This window comes from Convolutriloba macropyga, chromosome 13 (genome assembly GCF_964194025.1).
Source record: "Convolutriloba macropyga chromosome 13, txConMacr16.3, whole genome shotgun sequence".
NCBI classification, from domain to species: Eukaryota; Metazoa; Xenacoelomorpha; order Acoela; family Convolutidae; genus Convolutriloba; species Convolutriloba macropyga.
Genome location: NC_134480.1, coordinates 7,815,150 through 7,841,640, shown reverse-complemented (window position 1 = coordinate 7,841,640; position 26,491 = coordinate 7,815,150). Strand labels below are relative to the sequence as shown.

Below are 26,491 nucleotides of genomic sequence, written 5' to 3'. Positions count from 1 at the left end.
GAGACAGTGAGGAAGGAACTCACACCTTTCGTCTGCCAAAGTAATTTAACTTCACTTGATAAATTAACAACTACACCAAGCGAGACAAGAAGTTTTAGTTTTTGATTGCTTATCAGTTAAATAAAAGTAGATAAATAAAATGGAGAAATATGTCGACATATTTCATGCAAAGGGATAATTATGTCGACATAACATTCCCTACTATTAGTTATACCAATTTTGGTTTTGGAAATATTAGTGTTTTTAGTGAATAATTTTATTTATATATATCACTTTTTTCTTGAAATCTTTGACAAAATTCCATTAGTTTTCTCCGTTTAATTGCACGTTGAGATCTATTCTGTTTGTGCCCCTCTTCCCCCGAATTTTATGCCTCGTCCTCCGTCCCCCCCCCCCCCACGTTGCAGAGCAGTCCCCCGTGCCGATAGATAGTAAATCAATATGTAAAAATATGACGCGTAAGTCTGTGGTGTGGATGCAAATAATATACAGCCACTAAGCTATGGGGCACAAACGGAAAAGCTCCACCTGTTGTGATGTCTGTTAGGTTTTGCTCGTTGATGCCTGAAGATCTACAGAAAAAACGCAAAAAAAATCATTAATAAAGCCAAAATAGATTTTTTACTCGAACTATAAAAAGACATGCTCAACATCACCATGACAAAAGAGCCTTAGCTGGACCCTTGAAGAGTCTCTACCGTGTTTTATCTAGGCGCAGTATCGTCAATGTATTAGAATCATAATGTCTTTTTCCGTTTGTGCCCTCCCTACCCCGGCTTAGTGGGTGCATATTATTTGTACCCCACCCCCACCCCCCCCCCCCCAGACGCACGTGCCATTTTTTTTACATAATGATTGCTAGGTAATGATGCGCTCTATACCTGGGGGGCGCATAATGTACTGGGGGGGGGGGGGTGGTGTTGCACGAAAGAACCAATATTTGATAAAATCATGGTATATCACAAACACAAAATTTGAAAATATTGTTTGGAATTCGGCGAGTTAATCCATATTTTCTTATTCATCAACTGCTCTCCTGGAATGGTCGTGCACAGATTCAGAAGAAAGGTTTTGTATCTGAAACAAAACAGAACGAAAACGAAAAATGTTATCAATTGTGCGCCCTTTTTCAAGAATTTAATTATTTGTCATCTCCGATAAACTTACCAAATAAGCACGTGTCCAGATCCTGAAACAATGAAAAGTTCACAACCCGTACCTAACGCCAAGTCAATTTCAGTACTGGGTTTTAATCCAAGTCCTGTTACATTACTGATTCGAAACCATGATCATGTCACTTTTTACACTTGGCAGTAGTCTAAATCCATGTCTGGGCTGAGACTCGGCAAGTCTAATCCACCCGGGTCAAATTTTTCCGCCCAAAATGATTGTAAGAGTGGGGCTGCAGTGGGAAGATCTTTTTGGAAAAATCAGCTCAAAACTCTTACATTATTTTGGGCTGCATTGGGCTTCCAACGGGGGTAAAATGGTGTAAGAGTGAGGGGGTAAAAGACAAATTAACAACCCACTCTTACATCTCTTTGGTCTGTCAAGGGTGGTAAATTGATGTAAAAGTTTTGGGGGTAATGGAGAAATTACACCCAAACTCTTAAATTGTTTTACCCCCTTGACAGACCAAAAAGATGTAAGAATGGGGGGCTAATTTGTCTTTTACTCCCTCACTCGTACACCATTTTACCGCCGTTGGAAGCGCAATGCAGCCCAAAAAGCTGTACAAGATTTGAGCCGCATTTTCCTAAAATATCTTCCCATTGCACCACCACTCTTACATCTTTTTACCCACTCTGAACAAATTACCCCTTCACTCTTACACCATTTTACCCCCCTTGGTAGCTCATCTCTTATATCATTTTACCCCCTCAATCTTACATTGTTTTAGCAACCATACTTGAAGACTGCCAGTCTTCAAACTTGAACCCACAACTTGAGCCCATATTTGAACCCACAATCTCTGTACTTTCAGCTGGTTCTCCTTAACCTCCAGACTTCCAATGCTTTTCCAACTCTTGGCGGTCTATATATATGATTAATACTTGTTAGATTTGCCCCATCTCAGCAAATTACCCCCTTAGAACAAATTACCCTCAAACTCTTAAACCATTTTACCCCACTTGGCAGCCCTGCTCTTACCTCATTCTACCCCTATGAACAAATTACCCCCTCACTCTTACACCACTTTACCCACTTGGCAGTCCAACTCTTAGATCATTTTACCCCCTCTGAATAATGTACCCCTCATTATTACACCATTTAACCCCTTGAAAGCCCAATTCTTTGATCACTTCACCCCCTCTGAACAAATTAGCGCCCCCCTTCACACTTACACCATTTTACCCCCCCCCCCTTGGCAGCTCTTCTCTTACATCATTTTATCCCCTCAATCATAAATTGTTTTAGCACCCATACTTGAAGATTGCCGGTCTTCATTTTTGAAACCACAACTTGAGCCTAAATTTGAAGCCACAATCTCAGTACATTCAGCTGTTTTCTCCTTAACCTCCAGACCACCAATGCCTTTCCACTCTTGACGGTCTGTATATATGATTAATGCTGGTTGGATTTGCCCATCTCTGCAAATTACCCCTCACTCTTACATCCCTCATAAGAAATTACCCCCAAACTCTTACACCATTTTGCCCCCCTTGGCAGCTCATCTCTTACATCATTTTACCCCCTCAATCTTACATTGTTTTAGCAACCATACTTGAAGACTGCCAGTCTTCATACTTGAACCCACAACTTGAGCCCATATTTGAATTCACAACCCCTGTACTTTCTGCTGGTTCTCCTTAACTTCCAGACAACCAATGCTTTTCCAACTCTTAGCGGTCTATATATATATATATATATATATATATATATATATATATATATATATATGATTAATACTTGTTAGATTTGCCCGATCTCAGCAAATTACACCCTCAGAACAAATTACCCCAAACTCTTAAACCATTTTACACCACTTGGCAGCCCTACTCTTACCTTATTTTACCCCTATGAACAAATTACCCCCTCGCTCTTACACCTTTTTACGCCCTTGGCAGTCGAACACTTAGCTCATTTTACCCCCTCTGAATAAAGTACCCCTCATTATTACGCCATTTAACCCCTTGGAAGCCCAACTCTTAGATCATTTCACCCCCTCTGAACAAATTAGCGCCCCTCTTCACACTTACACCATTTTACCCCCCCCCCCTTGCCAGCTCTTCTCTTCCATCATTTTATCCCCTCAATCATAATTTGTTTTAGCACCCATACTTGAAGTTTGACGGTCATCATTCTTGAAACCACAACTTGAGCCTAAATTTGAAGCCACACTCTCAGTACATTCAGCTGTTTCTCCTTAACCTCCAGACCACCAATGCCTTTCCAACTCTTCACGGTCTGTACATATGATTAATGCCGGTTAGATTTTCCCCATCTCTGCAAATTACCCCCTCAATCTTACATCCCTCAGAACAAATTACCCCCAAACACTTACACCATTTTACCCCACTTTGCAGCCTGCTCTTACCTCATTTTAACCCCTCTGAACAAATTATCCCCTCACTCTTACGCCATTTTACCCCTTGGCAGTCCAACTCTTAGCTCATTTTACCCCCCTCTCAATAAATTACACCTCATTATTACACCATTTAACCCATTGGAAGCCCAACTCTTGGATCTTTTCACCCCTTCTGAACAAATTACCCCCCCCCCAATAATGTTACACCATTTTACCCCCCTTGGCAGCCCAACTCTTAGATCCTTTTACCCCCTCCCAACAAAATACGCCCTCAATCGTACAGCATTTTACCATCTTGGCAGCTCAACTCTTAGCTCATCTTAACCCCTCTGAATAAATTACTCTCTCACCCTTACACCACTCTATCTTCTTGGCAGCCCAACTCTTAGATATTTTTACCCCTTTGATCAAATTACCCCCTCACTGTTACACCATTTAACCCCTTTGGCAGTCCAACTACCTCCTCTGAATAAGTTACCCCACATGATTACACCACTTCACCCTTGGCAGCCCAACCCTTAGATCTTTTTACCCCTTTGAACAAATTACCCCCTCAATCTTACACCATTTTATCCCACTTGGCAGACCAACTCTTAGCTCATTTTCCCCCTCTGAACAAATTACCCCCTCATTTTACACCATTTTACCCCCTTGACAGCCCATCTCTTACATCCTTTTACCCCCTTGAATTTAAGAAAGACTTATTTTAAGTCTGATTTTAGACTTGGCAGGTCTAATCCAAGTCTGATTTAAGACTGGCCAAGTCTAAATCCAAGTCCGATTCAAGACCTGGCAAATCTAATCCAAGTCAGATTTTTGACAATATCTTTTCAAACTTGAATTTCGTTTTTATGAATAACACGAAGTCAACAAATACTTTTTGCAATCTCTAAAAATTCTACATAAAGGCAAATTCAAATCCTTAGATAAAACTTTTGCACCTAATGTTTACGGACATTAGTCGATAAATTGATTGATAAAATTGATGACATTTTCAAACATACAGTAATTGGCTTGAAGATCTCTAATAGTTAACTAATTATGGATAAGAGGAGAGATTCTATATCCACTTGGTCGAACCAAGTCAAAACATTCATCCTTTGCTTCAAATCAATTTTCTTTCCTAAAATAGTTGGAGACAAAATATATCCGACTGTGCTATATAGGATAGCAACAAAATACCCCCTCAATCTTACAGCATTTTACCATCTTGGCAGCTCAACTCTTAGCTCATCTTACCCCCTATGAATAAATTACCCCCTCACTCTTACACCACTTTATCCTCTTTGCAGCGCATCTCTTAGATCATTTTCCCCCTCTGAACAAATTACCCCCTAATTTTACACCATTTTACCCCCTTGACAGCCCATCTCTTACATCCTTTTATGCCCTTGAATTTAAGAAAGACTTATTTTAAGTCTGATTTTAGACTTGGCAGGTCTAATCCAAGTCTGATTTAAGACTGGCCAAGTCTAAATCCAAGTCCGATTCAAGACCTGGCAAATCTAATCCAAGTCAGATTTTTGACAATATCTTTTCAAACTTGAATTTCGTTCTTATGAATAACTCGAAATCAACAAATACTTTGTGCAATCTCTAAAAATTCTACATAAAGGCAAATTCAACTCCTTAGATAAAACTTTTGCACCTAATGTTTACGGACATTAGTCGATAAATTGATTGATAAAGTTGATGAAATTTTTAAACATACAGAAATTGGCTTGAAGAGCTCTAATAGGTAACTAATTATGGATAAGAAGAGAGATTCTATATCCACTCGGTCGAACCAAGTCAAAACATTCATCCTTTGGTTCAAATCATTTTTCTTTCCTAAAATAGTTGGAGACAAAATATATCCGACTGTGCTATGTAAGATAGCAATCCGAACAGTTGTTTCGTTTCAAGTTTCATTCAAATTTGTTTTTAGTAAGTTTTTTTAAAAAGATAATAAATATAGGCTCAAAAACCACCAGAGACTTAATTGTAGACTGGCAACAACGTTTTGTCAACTTTCTTTCGCAAAAATTATCAGCCAACACAAAATTACCTAAATTTCAACCATTGCTTCTAGATTCAGTCATGTACTCTTTGTTTATCGGAAAAAAATCGTGGTTTATTTTCTCACCTAATATTAAATTAAACAAATTAAAAAGCCACAGTACCGTTTTTTCAAAATAGTTAGCAACCAAAAGCATTGAAGAAGATCGAAGAAGAAGAAAACGCACTAAAAGCAAAAAAAGAAACAAAATTGAAATCAAAAGTGTCTGTTTTCAATTAAGCAAAAGTTTTTTCTAACCATTAATTTCCTGATTTAAGGAACAGTTACACCAAAAAAACGAATTTCAATTCCATCACAAAAACAATTAGAAATTACAGGCATCAACAATTAGGACTTTACCCAAAATAAAGGACTTCAAATTCCTGCCCAGTTTAAGAAACTCCTGTGTCGGTACGGATAGTTGCTGCAATCGCAATCAAAGTCACTGTTGTTAATGAAACTTTGAAAAGCAAGATCATCAAGATTTCATACTCACCCAAAAATTTTTGGGAAAAAATTACAGCATCTAAAACCATTTGCAGAGCATTCTACTGTAGAAGGACTATTTCGATGAAAGTTTGAAAGCAATTGAGAGTGTTAATTTTTTCCACCATTTGAATTTCTCCTATCCATATTTTTGTTCCACACTTTGCTTGAAAACTCAAAATTCCACTGATATCTTCGGCAAGGATATTATGAAATTGATTATTGCTGTTCATGTGAACGATAATTCACAGTCATATTTCTCTATTATTATCTTTACGAAATTTTGATATTAGGCTTGCGTAGAATTCAAATTGCTGAGTGATCACATCTTTATTTCTTAGTCTAGTTTAATACCTTTTTTCAACGCTTCAATAGAAGAAAAAGACGCAAGAAAATATTCTAGAGCTCTTTTCTCCCAAGTCAAAACTTTTTTTAGAAAATTTTACTATTAGATTCTTTTAAATGATGACAAGAAATGAATTTTTGTTGTTTAGTTGTACACTTTTTAACGGATTCGCTCCCTAAAACGTCACAAGAAACCCACTCTTATTCTGAAAAAAGTTTAGTTCCTAGTACAAATTTTATCATCTTGGGAAACTTCTGTGCTTCAGGAAGTGTAAGAGAAACTCTTAAAGTTTTGAATGAAGTCAAACAAACTTCGAAGAAGCAGACAATACTTCTGTTGCATCCGATATCCCAACTCGTTCTCAGATAAAAGAAATTTAAAATAAAAGGTATCGTTGAAAGGACAAAGAGAAACTACAAGATCACACACACAAATTTTTATAGAAATGTAAATTGTTCAAGGTTTGAAAAATCCCTCAATAAATTCCTCTTTTTGCTTTTTTCCCTAAACGTTTTTAATGGAGGTCACTTAGCGCTGACAATTTAAAGCTGACTTCTGTTACCTGATGACATTGTTGCGACACATCCTACTTATTTTGGTTCTTGTTAAACTGAGCTGGGTTTTTTATTCCAATTCCCATTCAAGAGATCGTTCATTGAAAAATAAGACTTTGAATTCGTAATCTCAATTTCAATTTTGCTGGTACTTTTCAAAATCAAAAATATCTTTTTGAAGGCGTGGAAAGAATGTTTTTGTGTTGTTGTTCAATTCCGTAAACAGGGACACAGTAAATCACACAACTGTTTTGCATGACATCCTAAGTGTTTATAAAAAGAAATTTCTTCTTTTGTGGCTCGTTAAATGATGAAGAACCGTTTGAGTAAAAGAGAGAAACTTTGGAGAGAGACATTTAATCAACTTCGCTTGTTGCAAAATGTATTCGAAGATTTTGATTTGTCATTTTTCTCTCTATCAGTTCCAATGGACGTTTATGGTAGCAGATTTGATTTTTAGGGTTGAAACTGACAAATGGAAAAGTAGAAATATCATATTGCAAAAGTTCCCTTCAGGAAAAGCAGTCTAAAAATTTAAACAACTCAATCTTTTGAACTGGAACATATAGATCTTGATGTTCGGCTCGACTATGTTGCATTGGCAAGAAATAGAGCCTGAAAAGTTTAGAAAAAACATTGATTTCTTCTAAAAAACTCTTTCTTGAATTGTGTCATTTTTTGAATAGAGTTCTCGTAGAAATTAAACCAAATAATCAAGTTAAGAAAATTGATTTTCTAATAAATCATTCCACAATATTTTTGGCTACAGAATTACAGCTTGTTTAGCCAGAAGTAGCTGCAAAAATACACCAAACTATGTCCTCTGAAAACTGCCTTTCGTTGTTATATAATACTCAATTGACCTTCCATTGATCAGTTACATCGGTAACACAAAAAAGGAATCAGGACTGAACTTTAGTCAATTATTGGCAGCGGTAGAGAACGAAATTAAAAATAAATTTGTTGACAAAAAATTATCTAGCGTGCCCAAGAACTCCTTGAGTAGAAAAAAAGTTCAGCAGACTTGTAGTGAGAGCTGGTAAAAAAAAGTAGACAAATATTGGCATTTCCAATCATTTACCAAATTGGATTGTTTAAGAACTCCTTGTAGAAAGAATGAAGGTGAATTTATAAAATTATTGTCGATTATTTATTAGATGGTCGTAGAATAATTTGGAACCCCATGTCATACATTCAAGTTGAAATTTTTTTAAGTGTTTGTTGTAAGACGATATTTTTCTATGAATATCGAACTTCAATTAACTTGATAAGCATATCAATTTTGGCATGGTGTAAACAATTGGGGGTTTTGAATATAGTTTTTCGATATTTGTCGAGATTTAAAGCTCACTTTTCAAATCAATTTTTCAAGCAAAATTTTAATACTTAACAACAATAGAACGCATAATTATTAGTTAAATGTAAAGAAAAGAGCCGAGATGATCTTCCTATCTAATGAGCAAGTTTTTTCCGAGTATTCGATTTGGTTGCGTCAAAATCAAAATTGAACTTTTTTGCTTCATATTAAAAACAAAATGAACGTTTTTTTTTAAAAAAAATCTTATACAAAAATTGAAAAATTGAACATATACTTAGAACTTAAATCTCATATTTTTCAATAAGACGAAACCTTTGGACAATGTTCTCGTTTTTACTTTAAGACAGCTTTCGTTCAATATAGCAACCGTCTTGAATTGTTATTGAGAATTAGCGAAATGTTGTCATTATTAGAAAGTATACAACTGAAAAAATTATGTGTGAAGCTTTGAGTAAATAAGTTGCTTATTGATATGGCTTCCCAGATTACTGTTTTTAGTTAATGATTGTTTACTTTGCCCAAAGACTACATGGCAAACTATTTTTGCCTTATAAAATACAAACATTTAACTACTCAAAGCCTTTTGTCCTTATTGCTTTGAATATGGAGAACTTGATTATTTCGCGAAAAAATTATCGATTTAGCGATTTAGCGCTGTCTTGTTGCTGCATCCTTATTAACTGGGACAAAAAACTTCCATAAAAAGCCACACATGAGAAGCTTTTTTTAAATTTCAGAGATTTTGCCATACACTTTTTATATTTTAAGATTCTGACAGAAAACTTTTGTTTTGTGGAAATCTGCGAAAAAATAGTTATCTTTCAAGATTCTTGCAGAAAAATAGCTATACTGACGGAAAATGGCGCAAAATCTTTTAGCAATCTGGCAAAAAAATTTTTCTTAGTTGAATCTGGCCGAATTGTTTGTCAGAACTTGCATCGTTTCGTAAAAATCTATCAGAATATCCCAGATTCCTAAAGTATAATCAACCATTCTTGACTGGGAAAAATTGTTTTGTTGACTTGTTGACTGGCTGAAAAACGAAACGCTCTTAAACATGTGAGCTCAAAAAAACTAGGAAATAATGATTTTTTGATGTTCGATCAGACCTTAAAAAATTGACGCAATAAATTGTCAGGATCACTATATGAGGAGCCTCATGAAAATGACTTAGCAAGAATTTTGATTGGCTGAGTCTAGCTTTTGCTTTGATATTCAGAACGTTTCTATGGAAAGTTCTTTTTTGGCACTAAATGTTGATCGTCCGTACTGGGAATTGTTTCGCTTACAAGTTTCGGTTTTTTGTAATTTATCTTGAGAAAAATATTAGAGAAGTGAATACTTTTTCATCCAATTTTCTGTAAGCAACGCGACTTTTGTTCGGGTTGTTTAGGTTTCTCGCTGTTGTTTAGTTCAGTATAGTTAGCTGCAAATCAGCAAACGTATTGCAGATATACTATCTCTCCCATGTCAAACAGGTCAACAAGCTGTATATTTTAGGATATTTGTCTCTATGGAAAGTTCGGCTATCTATGCTTGAAAAAAAGAACGATTATGACAAATTAAAGTAGCGTTAAAATTAGGGCATCTAATTTCCTATTCCTTTGCTTGGAAATTAAAACACCTACGATTTACTGTAATGTTTGTTTATTTTTTTGTTTTCCTATTTTTGTGTATTAAAACCAAAAACAATTCCGAACAGCAAGCGCCCCGTTTGAACATCAAGCAAAACTAATGATATCGAAGTATAAGATTTTCTTCGGTTCTATCCTTGAAACATCCCACCTTTTCCTTTGTTTGAAATCAACTTAATTCTGAATAAACTTTGTAAGCAGACTAGTAATCAGAGTCAAATTGGGTAATTTTTTACCAAGTCTGTGTCTGTAATGAACACGACAGAGTCGCCCTCATTCCAGGGAAAACACCAGATGACCGAATTCTCATCCGTGTAGCCAGAATATCCAATGAGGGTATGACCATACTTTTCGAACAACACTTTGATACAACGACCTCTCTCAGAGATTGCAATTCCATTTTCAGGCACTAAAACATAAACAGGTTTGCTTTTGATGAGCTCGCAAGACCTCAAAAAATACTACAACTGTTAAAAATTGATAGAAAAACTATTTCCTCTCTCCCGCGTGAACAAAAGCTCCGCATTCATAATGATTTTTTTTGCTTTGACAAAATATAGGAATAAAATTTTCAAGATAGATACACAGTTTTCAGGGAACAAAAAAGTTTATTATATATGAACATAATCTTGCCAGGTGTGAAGTGTAACGCTCATAATTACCATAAAGTCGAACACCATTAGCTGCAAATTGATGGTTCTATGAAACCATCAATTTGCAGCTATTGGTGTTCGACTTTATGGAAATTATGAGCGTTAAACTTCACACCTGGCAAGATTATGTCCATGTACAATAAACATTTTCCCCCTGAAAGCTGTGTATCTAACTTAAAAAATTTATTCCTATATTCTAGGCAATTACACTGTAACTTAATAAAAAAATGAACTTCTGTTTTACCCTCAAATAATTTAAGAGAAAAAAAGCAGTCCAAACAATTTAATTTTCATGGGAAAAATATCAAAAGCACGAAAAGATCCAAAAGACAGAGCCCAATTAAAATTCAATATCTTGATTTATAGACAAAAATCAGCGAAGCTCCTCAGATGCAATTCAATAAATAACCTACTTCGTCAACTATCAACACTTCACACGTAAATACAAATTTTGATTTTCAACAATTAATATGACCCCATAAGCAAAAACAATCAAAGTCAGAAAACAATCTAAATCAATAACAACAACCAGTATTTAGGAACTAACAAAAAAATGAGAACCTGAGCTACACAATAGAGAAGAAAAGGCATTCAGTAGAAAACAATGTCTTGGCGGATAGTGTATTCGTGGTTTTTTTTAAAAAAAATCACATGAGAAAAATTCTCAAAACGTTCACAGAATTCTGCTTGTAAATTAACTGAAAAATAGTTCTTTAAAAAATGACAAAAATAAAGTTAGGCGGTTGATTTACAATTAAATGAAAAGAACAAAAAAAACCTCAGTCCAAAACACCAGCATCAAAAAAATTTCAGCAAAAAAGGTTGCGTAAGATTAGTGGGTTCAGAGATAAGATTTCTAAAACAGAGTTTTCTATCAATTGAAAATATGCTTCAAATGAAAACTATAAACTAAAAGAAACTGAGCTCTTTTTGTCTACAAAGCAAATTGAATCTCTCAAGGTTATTCATCCAATTGAACCTCCTACTAACAATGGAAAATCGATCAAAAATAGGAACAGATCTTTACAATCAAAACAGGAGAAGTCTTCTTTTTACAATCCAAAAGAATAGTAACTTGGAAGTCTTTCAAGTCTTTCAATGAAGACCAGGCCAACATTCTAAATGAGCAATTAAAGCCGAAAAGTCAAAAAAATCCACTCTGCTGAACAATAATAAACCCAACAAAAAGACGCTTCGGGACAGAAATCAATATAAATTAGCGAAAAACAAGTCAAAAGTTAATTACGCATTACTTTATTTGTAGTGGAAAACAAGAATTGGCCTCATTTGAGCCTAGAAAGATGGGTTTTTAGGTTTGCTGCATTTTTTAAGTCTCTTGTATTTGCAAAACACAATTTATCTAGAAAGACGATGCATCGTATGAAAAACTTCTGCCAGAAATCTTCAAGATCTTGAAGTACAAATTTTCTTCGTGAGTACGGAAGATGGGTTGAAGTTTTTTAAATAATTTTTTCCACTGCTGTTGATGCATATGTTTGTATTTTGGGTTAATTATGTTTATAAACCGCAGAGAAAACTGTGATTTGCGTTGGCGCCAAAGACTGTGTGTCCAGATATGAGTTAATATTAGCGGAACTTTAATCAGCTCTGAATTCTGCATGTATGCTCTCTCGTCTTTTGCATTTCTGAACAGCCACTAAGCAATCCAAAAACAGAGAAGTTTTGTTGAAAAAAAAAGTCGATTAATTTTTTTGTGGAAAAGATGATGAATGAAAAGCCTCGCACCATCATGTGTAACGGAAGGAAGATAACTACACAAAAATTACCGGCTTTCATTCAACCAAGTAATGTGGAAACATACTCCAGCTGCAATAACTCCTTTATCTTAGGATTGGACAAGTTTCGTATTTTTTTTGCTGTTTCCCATCTGGTTTGCATGTTGAAATACTCTTGTGCAATGCTGTTCAATTTTGCTCCAGTGTGGCGTCTGCAGCTACAGAAGCAGAAGAGTATTTTGATTTTGCAACAAATCAGACGCATGAAAATATTTATGCGCGACCCCTGAAAAGATCATGCTCGCACTGGCAGTCACTGAAAAAATTGGGCAGAAAATCTGACATAATTACCTGCCCCAGTCGAGACCAGATGGTTATCTTGCAAGATTCTGCCAGAATCTTGCAAAAACTGCCTATCTTGCAAGATCTGGCAGAAAAATGGTTATCTTGCAAGACCTGGCAGAAAAATGGTTATCTTGCAAGATCTGCCAGAAAAATGGTTATCTTGCAAGATTCTTGCAAGTTCGTTCCGGTCGAGCTGTCCTCTTATTGGCTCTCTTTCATGCAAAACATTTCATTTTGAGCAGAAATTTACTTAAGAATCAGTTGCGTGTTTTTTAAGAAAAATAAAAAAATTAAATAGATGTTAAATCTGCAAATATGAATTATCTGAATAAAATAAATAAAAATCTGCCTTACAGAACTGTTAACAAAAAATAAATTACTATTAAAAACTATTTTCCTTCAACTGTAACAAGATTTACAAAACTATACGTCTAGATTAACTTTTCTGATGAAAAAAATATGTGATATTATTCTTTGCATCTTAAACAGCTTCCTTTCATTTAATTCAGCTCCTTACGCTAAAGTTTTTTTGCCAATGGACAAAAAATGTTATTATCCACGGCTTGCCATTTTTTTTAGCTTCGAAGGACTTTAGAAGAGCTGTCGCGCAAATCTCTTGTTGTCAGAATTATTCGCCTTCATCAATTCATCTTGTAGGATCTTGTGCAAAAAAAAAAGTGGATATACTAGAGGATTCTGGCAGAAAAATGGTTATCTTGCAAGATTCTGGCAGAAAAATGGTTATCTTGCAAGATTCTGGCAGAAAAATGGTTATCTTGCAAGATTCTGGCAGAAAAATGGTTATATTGCAAGATTCTGGCAGAAAAATGGTTATCTTGCAAGATTCTGGCAGAAAAATGGTTATCTTGCAAGATTCTGGCAGAAAATGGTTATCTTGCAAGATTCTGGCAGAAAAATGGTTATCTTGCAAGATTCTGGCAGAAAAATGGTTATCTTGCAAGATTCTGGCAGAAAAATGGTTATCTTGCAAGTTTCTGGCAGAAATCTTGCAAGATTATGCATAATCTTGCAAGATTCTGGCAGAATCTGCCAGAATCTTGCAAGATAACCATTCGGAATCGACTGGGGTGGTTAATGTGTTGGCAAATGCTGATAGGTGTTGAAAATGAATGCAAGTTTGAATGAAATTGAAAAAATATGGTGAAAGTTGAGAATAAACATTTACTACTTAACAAGTAAAAAAAGTTCTCTTTCTGTGGATGTCAGCGCATTTCTGACATAATTTTCAATATAAAATCTTTAGCCGAGAGCAAACGGTTTCAGGATTTCAAACAATGAAATTAATCATTTTGGTTCTTTTACCTGCTGAAGAGGAACGCATGCCTTTGGTCCAAGCTCCAGGGACTTCCGGGGCGTAGTCAGTATCCGGGCACTTGTGTTCGCCTAAAATGATTGACAAAAATTGATACACAAGCCATTAAATTTTATGAAAGATTTTGCCCACAATAATTTTAGAACGATGTCTTGTTGACGTCAAAAAATCCTGTTATCAAGCTTGTTCTACATATGAGATCAGATAAAATTTCGTCGAAACAGTACAGCTTCAACCCGCGTTGAGGTTTTTGGGTGAATTTTCGTAAGAAATGCGGTGAATGCGGTAAATTTTTGTAAGAAATGCGGTGATTGCGGTTGATGCGGTGAAAAAAATTACTTCACCGCATTTCACCGCATTTACAAAAATTCACCACGAAATTCACCGCATGCTTACAAAAAATCACCGCATCGATTTTTGTGGCCAGTTAATTTGAGAAATGAGGTGAATGCGGTGAATGCGGTACAAAATAATAATTCACCGCCTTCCGCCGCATTTCTTACAAAAATTCACAGCGAAATTCACATTATTTCTTTAAAAAGTCACCACATTGGTTTTTCAACATTTACTTAAATTCACAACAAATATGGTAGACATTGGTGACAGTTGGCAAAGTGGAATAAGGAGTTGAAAACAATTAGGAGGTAAGAGGTTCGAATCCGTGTATGGAAGTGTCTTTTTTGTAAAATGCTGAGAACGCAGTGAAAATAAATATATCACCGCGATTCAACTCATTCACCGCCAAAAAGATGTAAAAAATACGCAGTGAAAATTATTATTTTTCACCGCATTTCTTACGAAAATTCAGCGCCAAACATCGACCCGGGAAATTTGTAGACAGAGCATCGGTACTGATAGTGTACAGTTTTCTTGTAATAACCTTGCATACGTGATCGAAAATGTGTAAATAAACACGATAGAGCATTGCAGCTTAGAATAAAAAACTTAAAAATTATTACCCTAACAACAATGAAAAGACATGAAAGATAGTAAAATAAAAAAACACTTCCCTATTTTTCCGTTCGTTAAGGGAGGAAGGAATTTTTTCCGCTAGCGCCCCACAGTCCTATATAGCCAAGACTTTTGCATTCATCAAAGACTTTCAAGTTTTCTCGCAACTTAAAGTAAAATTTAGAAAGCCGCGCCGAGGAGTATGGCCATGATTATATGAGATCAGAGGCAACTAGCTTCAACAAATTAGAAAACTCATTGATATTTTCTTAAATAATCTGGCAGCGAAAGCTTTGAGACAAATTTTCAACTGGTTCGCCGCAAAACTGAAAAAAATATTGTGGCGAATCAACTAAATTTTTAAGTCAAATTGCCTCTCATCATAAACAGTTTTGTCGAAAGTTCAAGCCGAGGACTGCTTGTTTTTTATCAGGAAAACTAAGAAACTCATTCAGAAAATCAAAATATGGAGTTAATGTGGACGTCCATAATTATACAATCGAACGAAATTTCCAACATGTTGGTTTCCAGAAGAAACAATTTGTTTGTCTTGTTGCTTTCTCTGCATCAGCTACATTTTCTAATGTTATTAGCTCCCAAAAAAAGTTTTGCTGCCCTAACCTTTTATCTTGCATAGTTTGGGCATTCTAAGAAGTTTACTCAGATTTTGCCATTCTATGTGCAGATATCACATAATTTTTTGCCTAGATCTCCATAGGTTTAAAGTTTCCGCGCGTTTTTCGTTGATTTTTTCAGCGCTTAGATCATTTTTTAGGATTCGAACCACTGATCTTCTGCATGCTTTTTATTTATTCTACCGCTCCTTCACCAAAATTTGGTGTTCTTATGAAATGTACTCTTTAAAGAAATAACTATAGAAAGACGTATCTCTCGTGAAGTTGGTTTTGTTGAACTTTTAGCGTTTCTAAGCGTATATTTTATACAAAATTGCCATTTTTTTGCATTGATCTTGCATAATTCAAAAACTTACACTTCGAACTGGTGGTCTCGAATTACTGACCTCATGCATGGTTGTCGCCTGTTCTTCCACTGTACTACCGTGCTGCAATTTCATAGGAAATTATTTTTTCATTATCTCACTCTACCGTCACGTATCTTACGTTGTGTTGAAACTTTGAGAAATTGCATAGCGTTTCTCAGCACAAACTTTGCGCCTAAGCGTGGAAAATTTATACACTAAAAAACCTGAAAAATTTTGTATTGGAATCACTAAGAATCATTAGGTGTCGGAAAACTGTAAAATCAACACTAAGTTGAACGCTATTACGTTTTCGAACTTCGGAAAGGTGTTGAGTTTGTTAAATCAAAACGAAGTTAAACGCTAAAATAAATAAGAACTACACTAAATTTGAAAGGTCGAATTTGTTTAAAATCAGAAACGCCTCGAGTACGTAAGATCAACGACAAACGACAATTGCGGTAGATCTACGCCAAGAATTGTCAAAATCTTCTAAGATCTTCTCATGAAGACTCTAATTTATATAAGATCTACGCTTTAAAATTTCAAAATTTTTTGACATCAACGATTAGAAACATTTTTTTAAGATCAGTGCGTAGAAAAGGTGAGTTTTCTCGCCAGGTTAAGCGTAGATCTTACGTAATTTCAATGCATTAAATGCCAATTTTGCGTACTCTTGCGGCCTGGGAATAAATACAAATCTAAGTTATCAAACTTTGTTTCGGAATCAAAAGTTTTTGCTCATTAAAATTTCATATAATGAAGTGTCTGTTCTGTTGAAAAAATCTTCATTCTTCTCAATCGCTCTCTATAACATCAGTCTCGTTCTCCTTAAATTTCAGAATTCTTCTCTTTTCAATCTTCCTTGAACTCTTGAAATTTATTTATGTTCTAACCTCTTATCTGTGCTGCCCTAACCTCTTATCTTGCATAGTTTGGGCATTCTAAGAAGTTTACTCAGATTTTGCCATTCTATGTGCAGATATCACATAATTTTTTGCCTAGATCTCCATAGGTTTAAAGTTTCCGCGCGTTTTTCGTTGATTTTTTCAGCGCTTAGATCATTTTTTAGGATTCGAACCACTGATCTTCTGCATGCTTTTTATTTATTCTACCGCTCTTTCACCAAAATTTAGTGTTCTTATGAAATGTACTCTTTAAAGAAATAACTATAGAAAGACGTATCTCTCGTGAAGTTGGTTTTGTTGAACTTTTAGCGTTTCTAAGCGTATATTTTATACAAAATTGCCATTTTTTTGCATTGATCTTGCATAATTCAAAAACTTACACTTCGAACTGGTGGTCTCGAATTACTGACCTCATGCATGGTTGTCGCCTGTTCTTCCACTGTACTACCGTGCTTCAATTTCATAGGAAATTATTTTTTCATTATCTCACTCTACCGTCACGTATCTTACGTTGTGTTGAAACTTTGAGGTATTGCATAGCGTTTCTCAGCACAAACTTTGCGCCTAAGCGTGGAAAATTTATACACTAAAAAACCTGAAAAATTTTGTATTGGAATCACTAAGAATCATTAGGTGTCTGAAAACTGTAAAATCAACACTAATTTGAACGCTATTACGTTTTCGAACTTCGGAAAGGTGTTGAGTTTGTTAAATCAAAACGAAGTTAAACGCTAAAATAAATAAGAACTACACTAAATTTGAAAGGTCGAGTTTGTTTAAAATCAGAAACGCCTCGAGTACGTAAGATCAACGACAAACGACAATTGCGGTAGATCTACGCCAAGAATTGCCAAAATCTTCTAAGATCTTCTCATGAAGACTCTAATTTATATAAGATCTACGCTTTAAAATTTCAAAATTTTTTGACATCAACGATTAGAAACATTTTTTTAAGATCAGTGCGTAGAAAAGGTGAGTTTTCTCGCCAGGTTAAGCGTAGATCTTACGTAATTTCAATGCATTAAATGCCAATTTTGCGTACTCTTGCGGCCTGGGAATAAATACAAATCTAAGTTATCAAACTTTGTTTCAGAATCAAAAGTTTTTGCTCGTTAGAAGTTCATATAATGAAGTGTCTGTTCTGTTGAAAAAATCTTCATTCTTCTCAATCGCTCTCTATAACATCAGTCTCGTTCTCCTTAAATTTCAGAATTCTTCTCTTTTCAATCTTCCTCGAACTCTTGAAATTTATTTATGTTCTCCCCGCTCCCCGTTAGGAGAGACAATACTTACAAAAACGAAGGTACCCTCTCATTGGGTGACACCTCTAAAGTGACTCCACTCTCTTTGGAGTTCACAATGATTGCCCAAAATAGAATTTGCCCAAAAATATTGCAAAAATTGGGGCTACTTGACTCGTGCAAGCAACGTGCAAGCAACTCTGGGAAACCAAACTCAGAAAAGTTTCTCCCTCTACGTTCTCATGTGCGGAATCCCATTTTTGGCTTTGAAGAAATGTGATCTATGAGATTTCGGGAACGCTCAATTACCATTTTTTGATGAGCCAAATTTCAAATGTGTTTACTTCAGAAGTATAAATGAAGAGGAGGATCCGGAAAAGCAGGCAGAGTCGCTCACATCTCGAAGTTACCTGTTCAGTTTTTTTGATATCAGACTTGCTAAGAAAATTTGCTATTTTACTCGCAAAGGAAGATAAGCGCGAACAAAAAAGACAAATAAAAGATTGGACCTATGTTTATTGACTTCATTCTTACTAAGCGAATAAAAAAAACAAGAAACACAAGCTGAGGTTGATTGAAATATAATTTGTTTTCGAAAAAGATCAATTCTTTTTGACAGAAATTCCATTCAACTAAAAAGATGCTGATTGGTTCCCAAAAAGACAATTAGCGAAGCAAACGTAGTTAACGTGTACAATGTGAAGTGTAGTTACATACCTTTATAAAAGCAAGTCACGTATCCGGGGTAGTAAACCAATCTGAAATTTCGTTGATCATATGTGCCCGACTTTACCCAGCAATAATAGAGGTCACTTTCATCAATGTTGGCAGAAAGAGAAGCAAATGACATGTAAACACTTCGAACTCTATGTTGGCAATGGTACTGTTTGTTGTAAAATTTTGTATGTGAAGGTTGTCCAGTTTTGAGTATAGTGTTGCCAAGATATCCGTATACACACTCTTTCTCTATAATCGCAAAAACAGCAACAACATATTAGCAAAATTTCAGATATTAAATGGCTAGGAAATTGACCCAAAAGGATAATTAGGAATATTAGCCCATGTCCGCTCTGTTCAGCCCAGGGTAACAAAAGTCTGCTCAGTCTTGTCCAGGGTCTTTCCTGTCTCTTTCGTCTTGCATAAGGTCTGGCTTGGGTCTGTTCGGTCCGGCTCAAGATGTGGCTAGACTCTGTTCGGTCTGGCTCTTATCTGACTTTGTGTCAGTTTGGTCTGAACACTCCTCAACGCTTTTATCCACTACCCGTGTCCGTCTGGCCTCTAGCTGTTTCAGGTCGATGATCATGGCTTTCGTGCAGACTAATGTCATGAAATTTTATTCTCCTTGAAATTGTCACTGATCTGCCCGTACTTTACCTCCAGAGCAGACCAGAAATGGAACAGAGTAAATTCAGGAAGTCTTTCAGAACCGTATTAGAATCTGATCAGGTCACTTTTTACGCTTGGCAGAGTAGCCTCATGGTAGAAGTATGCGACTTCCTTTGACAGCAGAGATCCCAGAGTAGCCCTATTCCGGGCTATCCTTGACAGAGCTGGGCTCATAGTAGGCTTACTCTGGGAAAACTCTTGACAGAGCAGGCCTGCTCTGGAACAACTCTTTTCATAGCTGGACCAGAGCAGGCAAAGTCTGCGACAACTCTTGACAGAGCTGGTCCAGAGCAGGCCTACTCTGGGACACCTCTTGACAAAGCCAGCTCAGAGCAGGCTACTCTGGGACAACTCTTGACAGAGCTGGTTCACATAAAACCTACTATGAAACTACTCTTAACAGAAAAATCTCTGAGTTCGACTACGTTGGGGCTACCCTTGACATCATTGCCTCAGAGTTGGCCTACTCTGAAAGTTCTTGTGGCAGATAAAGCTCAGAGTAGACGATCCCTGTGCCTCTTTTAGACTCAGTAGCCTGTTGTTGGATCTTTTTTACTAGGTCAGCTTCAGAATAAGGTTACAACGATCCTTTGGTTTGTGAGAACTTAGAGCTTACCAAACTAACCAAGTACGCTTCCTGGTAACCACACAGTAATCTTTGGTTGCAGCACCAATTGTTTCTAATCAAAATGACTAAAACGAAAGAAATTTCCAAAGGAAAGGGCTTCAGGCAAACGCAAACGATACAGCGCTGAGATCACCCAGACCTAACAGAGTACGTTTTTTTGCACCACGCCACCACCAACAACACCCACAACTCCTCCACCACCACCACCACAACTACTACTGTAAAAATATCGGTTTCGAGACTCTCACCTCTGCACTGAACTTCGGCAAAATTATATTCAGAGTATACAGACTGTATGATGATTTCTGCCAGAAAAACCTGACGATTCGAGTTCTTATCGGTTGTTCTGCCAAATCCGTATTTTTATTCTGTGATTAACTCTGTCAAGACAGACTCCAGAGTAGACAAACTCTGGGTTCTTTTCTGTCAAGACAAATTCCAGAGTATACCTACTCTTTTTTCTACTCTTTTACGGCGAGACCCAGAGTTTAGAGGTCTCCAAATCTGGGGTGCTCTGATCCAGTTCTGATCTACTCTGGAGGGTGAGTACTGGTGGACGTAACAATATACTTCATTTCATGGACAACGCAGTGAATGTCTGAATAATATTTGCTTTCGATGGGGAAAATTTTATAATATAATATAGGGCTTACCTTTATGAAAAGTCCATTAATTTTTTTTATCAGTGCTTTTGACCAACATTTGAACATATATATGTAAAAAATGAAATATTTGGTGCGCTCCCAGTGGCTTCTGATCCAAACTGGGTTCATTTCAAACCAAATCTGGTAACTTTCGTGCACTTGATACCACCTTTGAATTTCAAGTTGGAAAATTGACCATAGAATGGGGTTGATTAGGCCATTGAGGGGACAAATGAGTAATTTTGCTAATTAATAACGTGGTCAAGACCACAAGTAAACTGGACAAACATATTTTTCTTATGTCGTTTTGCGATTTTGTGATGCGTCGGTCGCCCGAAGTCAACTAAAATCACGACATGTTTCAAATTATTCTCTGTTTTTTTTTTAAAAAAAAATAGTTTCCTTATCTCTGATTAATGCCTGCTGACTAATGGACAACTCGGACGTCAATCATTCGCATCCCATAGTCAAGTTCGCCATCTGTCTGTCAAACCAAACCATGCTGTTTTAGTTCCCGTTTGGTACCAGTTTGGTTTACTCAAGGTCAATCCCGACCATAAAAATTAACCCAACGACTTTGTGTTACTGCTTATCGGTCTGCAAGGTCTTTAGAGACCCGATATCTGCCATCTACAGTTTTATCCTATGTGTTGAAAAGATCCCATCTAGGGTCAGAGTTTTGTGAGTTCATGAACCCAACTTAATTCAGACAGCGAAACGACCCTCGAACAGTCAATTTCCAATCCCATTTCCAGACTTTCGCTCCATATTTTCCCAGACTATATATAATTCAGGCGCATCATGCGCAGGAGTAAGCCCGCAGACGGACTAATCAGAGGTCTCTTCCGTCGGGGATCGCAATCTGAGTAATCGAGCCATTTGGTTTGTATTATTAGTGTATTAGTGTGATCATGGGTTATAGAACGAGCAGCTTGGCATGTGATTGCATTGTAACCAGTGACATATATTTGAACAAGGAGCCTCAGTAATGTGCGTACGCACAAAATGTCCCGACCCCGCTCATCCAAATTCTTTACTTAATTGGCTACCAAATGATGAAGAGATACAAAACTTTCAAAAACATACATATCGTTCAATAAACAACCAATGGAATACAATAATGGCACGCTAAAGGGTGTTGGAACATTAGGTGTTGATAATAAAATTAATAGAAAGGACATTAATAAAAATCAAGCAAGAAACAATATTTACGACCAAAAAATGTCTATAATAAAAAAACATAACAAAATTCAACTCGCATCAGATAAAACCTAAACAAAACAATTTAATCTATACTTCATTAGAAAAGATATGGGACCTGTCCACAATGCGACTGGATAACAGTTCGACAGAAAAAAGCAAAGAAGTGCGAAGTTCAAAAATACGTTTCTATTTTTGAAAACAATTAATTTCACAGTTATCAATGACACTAGATATCAACTGAAACCTCAAATGTTCATTTATACCTCCACTGGAAGCAATTGAGATAATTCAATATCTGATATTCACTGCGAAAAATTTCGAAGCTAATGGGACCTACGATTAGTGTTATAAAATAAAAACAAAACAAAAATCCTTTAAACTATACAAATATTTACAAATCTCAAACATTTTATGAAATCTCATAATAACAGTAATAACAAAGCCAAAAAACAAATGTCTGAAGCTAAAACCGTTAAAAAAATTAAATTATAGCTCACTGAAAACGGGTTGTGGTCTGTGTTTACAGAGACTGAGCTACAATTCGAGCCAAAATTTATTTTAAAAATGGCGAAGCTCAAAAATCCAAATACGTTTTCAAAAGTCAAAATATACTTTCAAAAGTATACTTTCAAAAGTCAAAACAGACATCAGATTTCAACAAAAAAGATGGATTAGGTTGACTTACCTCAGAAAACCAATTGGGCCTGTAATAATGAGACTAACTCACGAACCCACAAAATAACATCAAATACAGAAAGAAGCCAAGTTTCCGAACAAATTTATGACATCACACTGTTCAAGGCACTATAATTATAAGATGCCACCTGCAAGAACTGCAAATAATCAGTTTTCCTCATTTTAACATCAACATGTCGAACTGAATAAAGGACTACAAAGATATGACAACAAAAAGATACCCAAAAAATGAACAGTATAGAAATCTCGAAAACTTTTTATAAAATCAAATGGCCGAAGCAATCATACACAACACGTAACCAAGCGCAAACAATTATTTAACACAACGCAAGTAGCTAGAACTTCTAATAAATGAGATAAAATTACTTGTTGACGAAAATGAAAGCAAAAAGTAGACAGTTGAGAAAAATCTTTTTTTAAATTTATTTTGAAAGTTAATAAAACAAACAGCTATCAGCTGAAATCATTTAGGGGTTGAGGTATACTAGGTTGAGTTATACAAGGCAATTGGGACAAATAGTTATCAGGAATATGTTGTGCAACAACCAATAAAATACAAGCAAAGGCAAAAAAACATTCAAAAATTTGCGAGATAACTATGTCTCCGCCAAAAAACAATATACTATTCAAGAAAAACAATTTCCACGTCCAGATACTCCTTTTTCCAACACTATGATTTTTCTTTGCTATGCTTTCCGTCAATTTGACTTATCAATAATGTGATTATTCGACGAGGAAACAAAATGAACTCATAAAGCATGCAATTAAGCCCAAAAACAAAAAAATGAAAACGCGTAATATTAAAGAGATGCCATTAAAAACATATAAAACCATTACCAAAATTAATTTACTACTCACAAGAAAACAATTTCTTACTTTTTTCACTGAGACTGCGCCCGAAGTTGAGAGAAATAAGGTAAAAGATTGGCAAAGTTTAAAAATTCACTGATATTTTCATAAAATTTTTACGAAAATAGCTGGTCAGAGCCATAAGAACCATGAGCTTTACTAATATAAGCTCGTTGGGCCTCGTATATTTTAAATAGTATCAGTCACTAATTGAGCCCAGATTAGAAACTTTTGTCAATAATTTACATATAAAACATTTACATAGCGGAATTAATTTGAAAACGAAAAGGTCGTGCCCCAATAAAATCTAAAAAAACTTTTTGTCGTAAAGATCCACGATAGATGATAACAACATCAGCGCAGATATTGCTGCGCGTCCATTAAAACACTCAATTGTTCAATTGGTTGCGAAATAGATCAGTTTTTAAACAAAATTTTTCAGTTTATCAAAAATTATTAATTCAATTTGTATAATTAACGAGTTGAAATTTGCAAAAAAAACTGGCAAAATTATAATTCTAGAAGACTCTTAAAGTCAGCAGGAACATAACTAGCTCTTTTTGAGCTCAAGAAGAATAAGACGGCAGTTTTGATGTGTCTACTTCAAGCAAATTTAAAGCAAGTGGTCTAAAAAAGCAAATTTGGTCTGATTTTTGAAAAATTTAGAAAAGATTCTAGCCAAAAATTCGGATCGAACAAATCAGCAACCCTCCGTTTTCGTTAGAGATAAAATCATTAAAAGTTAACATTTCTAACATATTTTAGCAAAATTGACGAAACTTTGGTCAAAAATACCGAAAATGTGAATAAAAGCAGCTGAATTACGTCTCATATTCACAAAACTTCAAACCTCGATAACTCCCTATAAAAATCGAAAATTAAAAAAATCTATATTTTACGCTGGACGGAAATTCTAATGATACCACTCACAACTCTCTACGATGATTAAATCGATTGGCCAAAATTGTCTGAACAAAAACGACCCATTTGAGCATATAGTTCCTCCCCCACTAAAGTGGGTCGGAACAAAAATAACTATAAGTCAATTGAAAACATATGCTTGAAACTATAAAACTTACTAAGAACGCAGACTTCTTTGAATGTAACATTCGTCCTTCCAAAATTGTCCACTTTCCCGGGTTGAACCATGCATTGATTGTCTGTCGTTATAGCCCATTTGTTCACGAAGTAGTCCTTATCCATAATATCTCTCGTTGTACAAGAGCTAAATTGTTTTGGCGTTATAATTTTAGCACTCCTCACAGCCAATCCTAGCTTAACCGGCAACCTTTTATTTTCCATAAAAATCTTGGTGAAAATCCAAAAAATAAAAAAAAAACGCAAAACTTGGCGATATTGTCTTCATTTCGTGAAAATGACCGGAAAACGCAATAAACAAATTCTGAACAGAGAAATTATCAAAAAAAATTGAAACTTTCCCGAGTCTTGTGAAACTTAGAAAGAAAACTTTTGTTATTTCACGTTGTAAATATTATACTAGCCCTACAGATTATGAACTTGGGAAAACTCTTTAACACTTGTTTAAAACGCTCTTAAACGAAACAAAGGCTATGTTTGAGTGACTTTAACCAACGAACGACAAGAACGTGGTCGTATTTTACTCCTACAAGTGATTTTGGACTAAGGATCTTAATTCGGTTAATGTCGTTGGATAAACTCACTCCTCAAACATAGCTTACGTTGTCTTAAGCAACCCTAACTAGTGGCATCCCGTACCTACAGATCAGTGACAATCAGTACTGATTCAGAACTTTTTCAGAGAAGTTTAAGTTTTAGTACTGATTTAGAAGGTTTCAGAATCATCTGTAAATTGATTTCTGAATTTGTCTAAATCAGAGCAAACTTCAAAGAAAAAATCAGCATTCTTCTGAGCAAAATGTGACCTGAATTAGACTCTGACTCAGTACTGAAATCGGCTGAGAGTTAAGTACGGGATTGTGTTTGGGTTTTTGATATTAATTTTTGGCTTTTTTGAGTTAACAAAGTCATACGTTTCCGGTTGGTGCTGATTTTTGTAAACTAGGCAGATGATTGCAGCCAAATGAGCATGTTTTGATCACATCGTGGTAGTATTTAGTCAGAACAAGTTTGAACATGATACGTATTTGAAGGGAAGGGTATGTTATATAAGACTTCTCGACAATGACAAGCCTTTAGGCCAAATACGGTCAAAGTTATGTGGCCTCTTTGCGAGTAAGTAAACAAACGGTTGAAAATCAGAGTTGTTTTTTGAAAGTGGGTTTTTTCTAATAGTATAATAATGGGTTTTTTTAATAGTATAATTACTATGAAGAAAAGCAGTATAGAGTAAGAACAAAAGTGAAACAAAAACATTTTGTGCTCGGCTGACTGATTTTAAGTAATTCATGATAAATTCAAGTTCAGATCTTCCATGTATATTTGATTTATTTATCTCTTAGAAAACTTTTTCATATATATTACTCTTAAAACTATCTCGCTAAAAAAGAAGATGGCGTGTCAAAAGTAAGAATTGTAAGCGAAGCAAACTGGCCATATTCTTTTGCTTCATGATACAAAATAAGCATTCGACTTGCAAGATCTTAGAAATTTGCCTGTTGAAATTTCTGATAAGGTAAATTTTTTTCGATAACCTTTGCAAGATCTGGCAAAATAAACATCCCGTTTCGTTCGGGGAAAATTATATGAACATCTTTTTAAACTCAGTTTAAGATAATTTTCAAATTTCAACAGATATCTAAGGACGTTCCTATTATAGCTGAAGAGAAACGTTAACCAATCCGATGCTAATTTTTAATAAGGAATCCGACTTTCTTTTGGTGCTAAAATTTTTGGTACTCCATATATAATTGCATATCTAAGCAGATTTTGAATATCAAATATAATTTATCCTCGTTAAAATTCTTTTTTGAAATCTCTTAATATTTTTTCCTTAATATCTTTACTTTCCGCAAGTTGTTTTTTGTAGAGATTATATTTGAAAAAAAAAGTGATAAATGATCTGCAGTTTGAAAATATCAACATTTTAGAAATG

General features: G+C 35.4%; 1 protein-coding gene across 20 annotated transcripts in view; it reads right to left on the bottom strand.

Annotated features, from left to right (window-relative positions):
* Positions 1-913: 913 nt before the first annotated feature.
* LOC142351592 (uncharacterized) overlaps positions 914-26,491 on the bottom strand; it is a 58,662-nt gene continuing 33,084 nt past the window's right edge. For 19 of the 20 annotated variants that reach the window (XM_075403719.1, XM_075403708.1, XM_075403720.1 and 16 more), the window contains 6 exons: positions 24,537-24,684; positions 18,769-19,017; positions 13,963-14,043; positions 10,142-10,314; positions 1,168-1,189; positions 914-1,077 (listed from right to left, as the gene is read on the bottom strand). In XM_075403719.1, coding sequence (XP_075259834.1) covers positions 1,058-1,077; positions 1,168-1,189; positions 10,142-10,314; positions 13,963-14,043; positions 18,769-19,017; positions 24,537-24,684 — 693 coding nt within the window. In that variant the 3' untranslated portion in view covers positions 914-1,057. The remainder of the gene's footprint in view (positions 1,078-1,167; positions 1,190-10,141; positions 10,315-13,962; positions 14,044-18,768; positions 19,018-24,536; positions 24,685-26,491) is intronic. The other variant, XM_075403709.1, reaches the window with a different exon arrangement.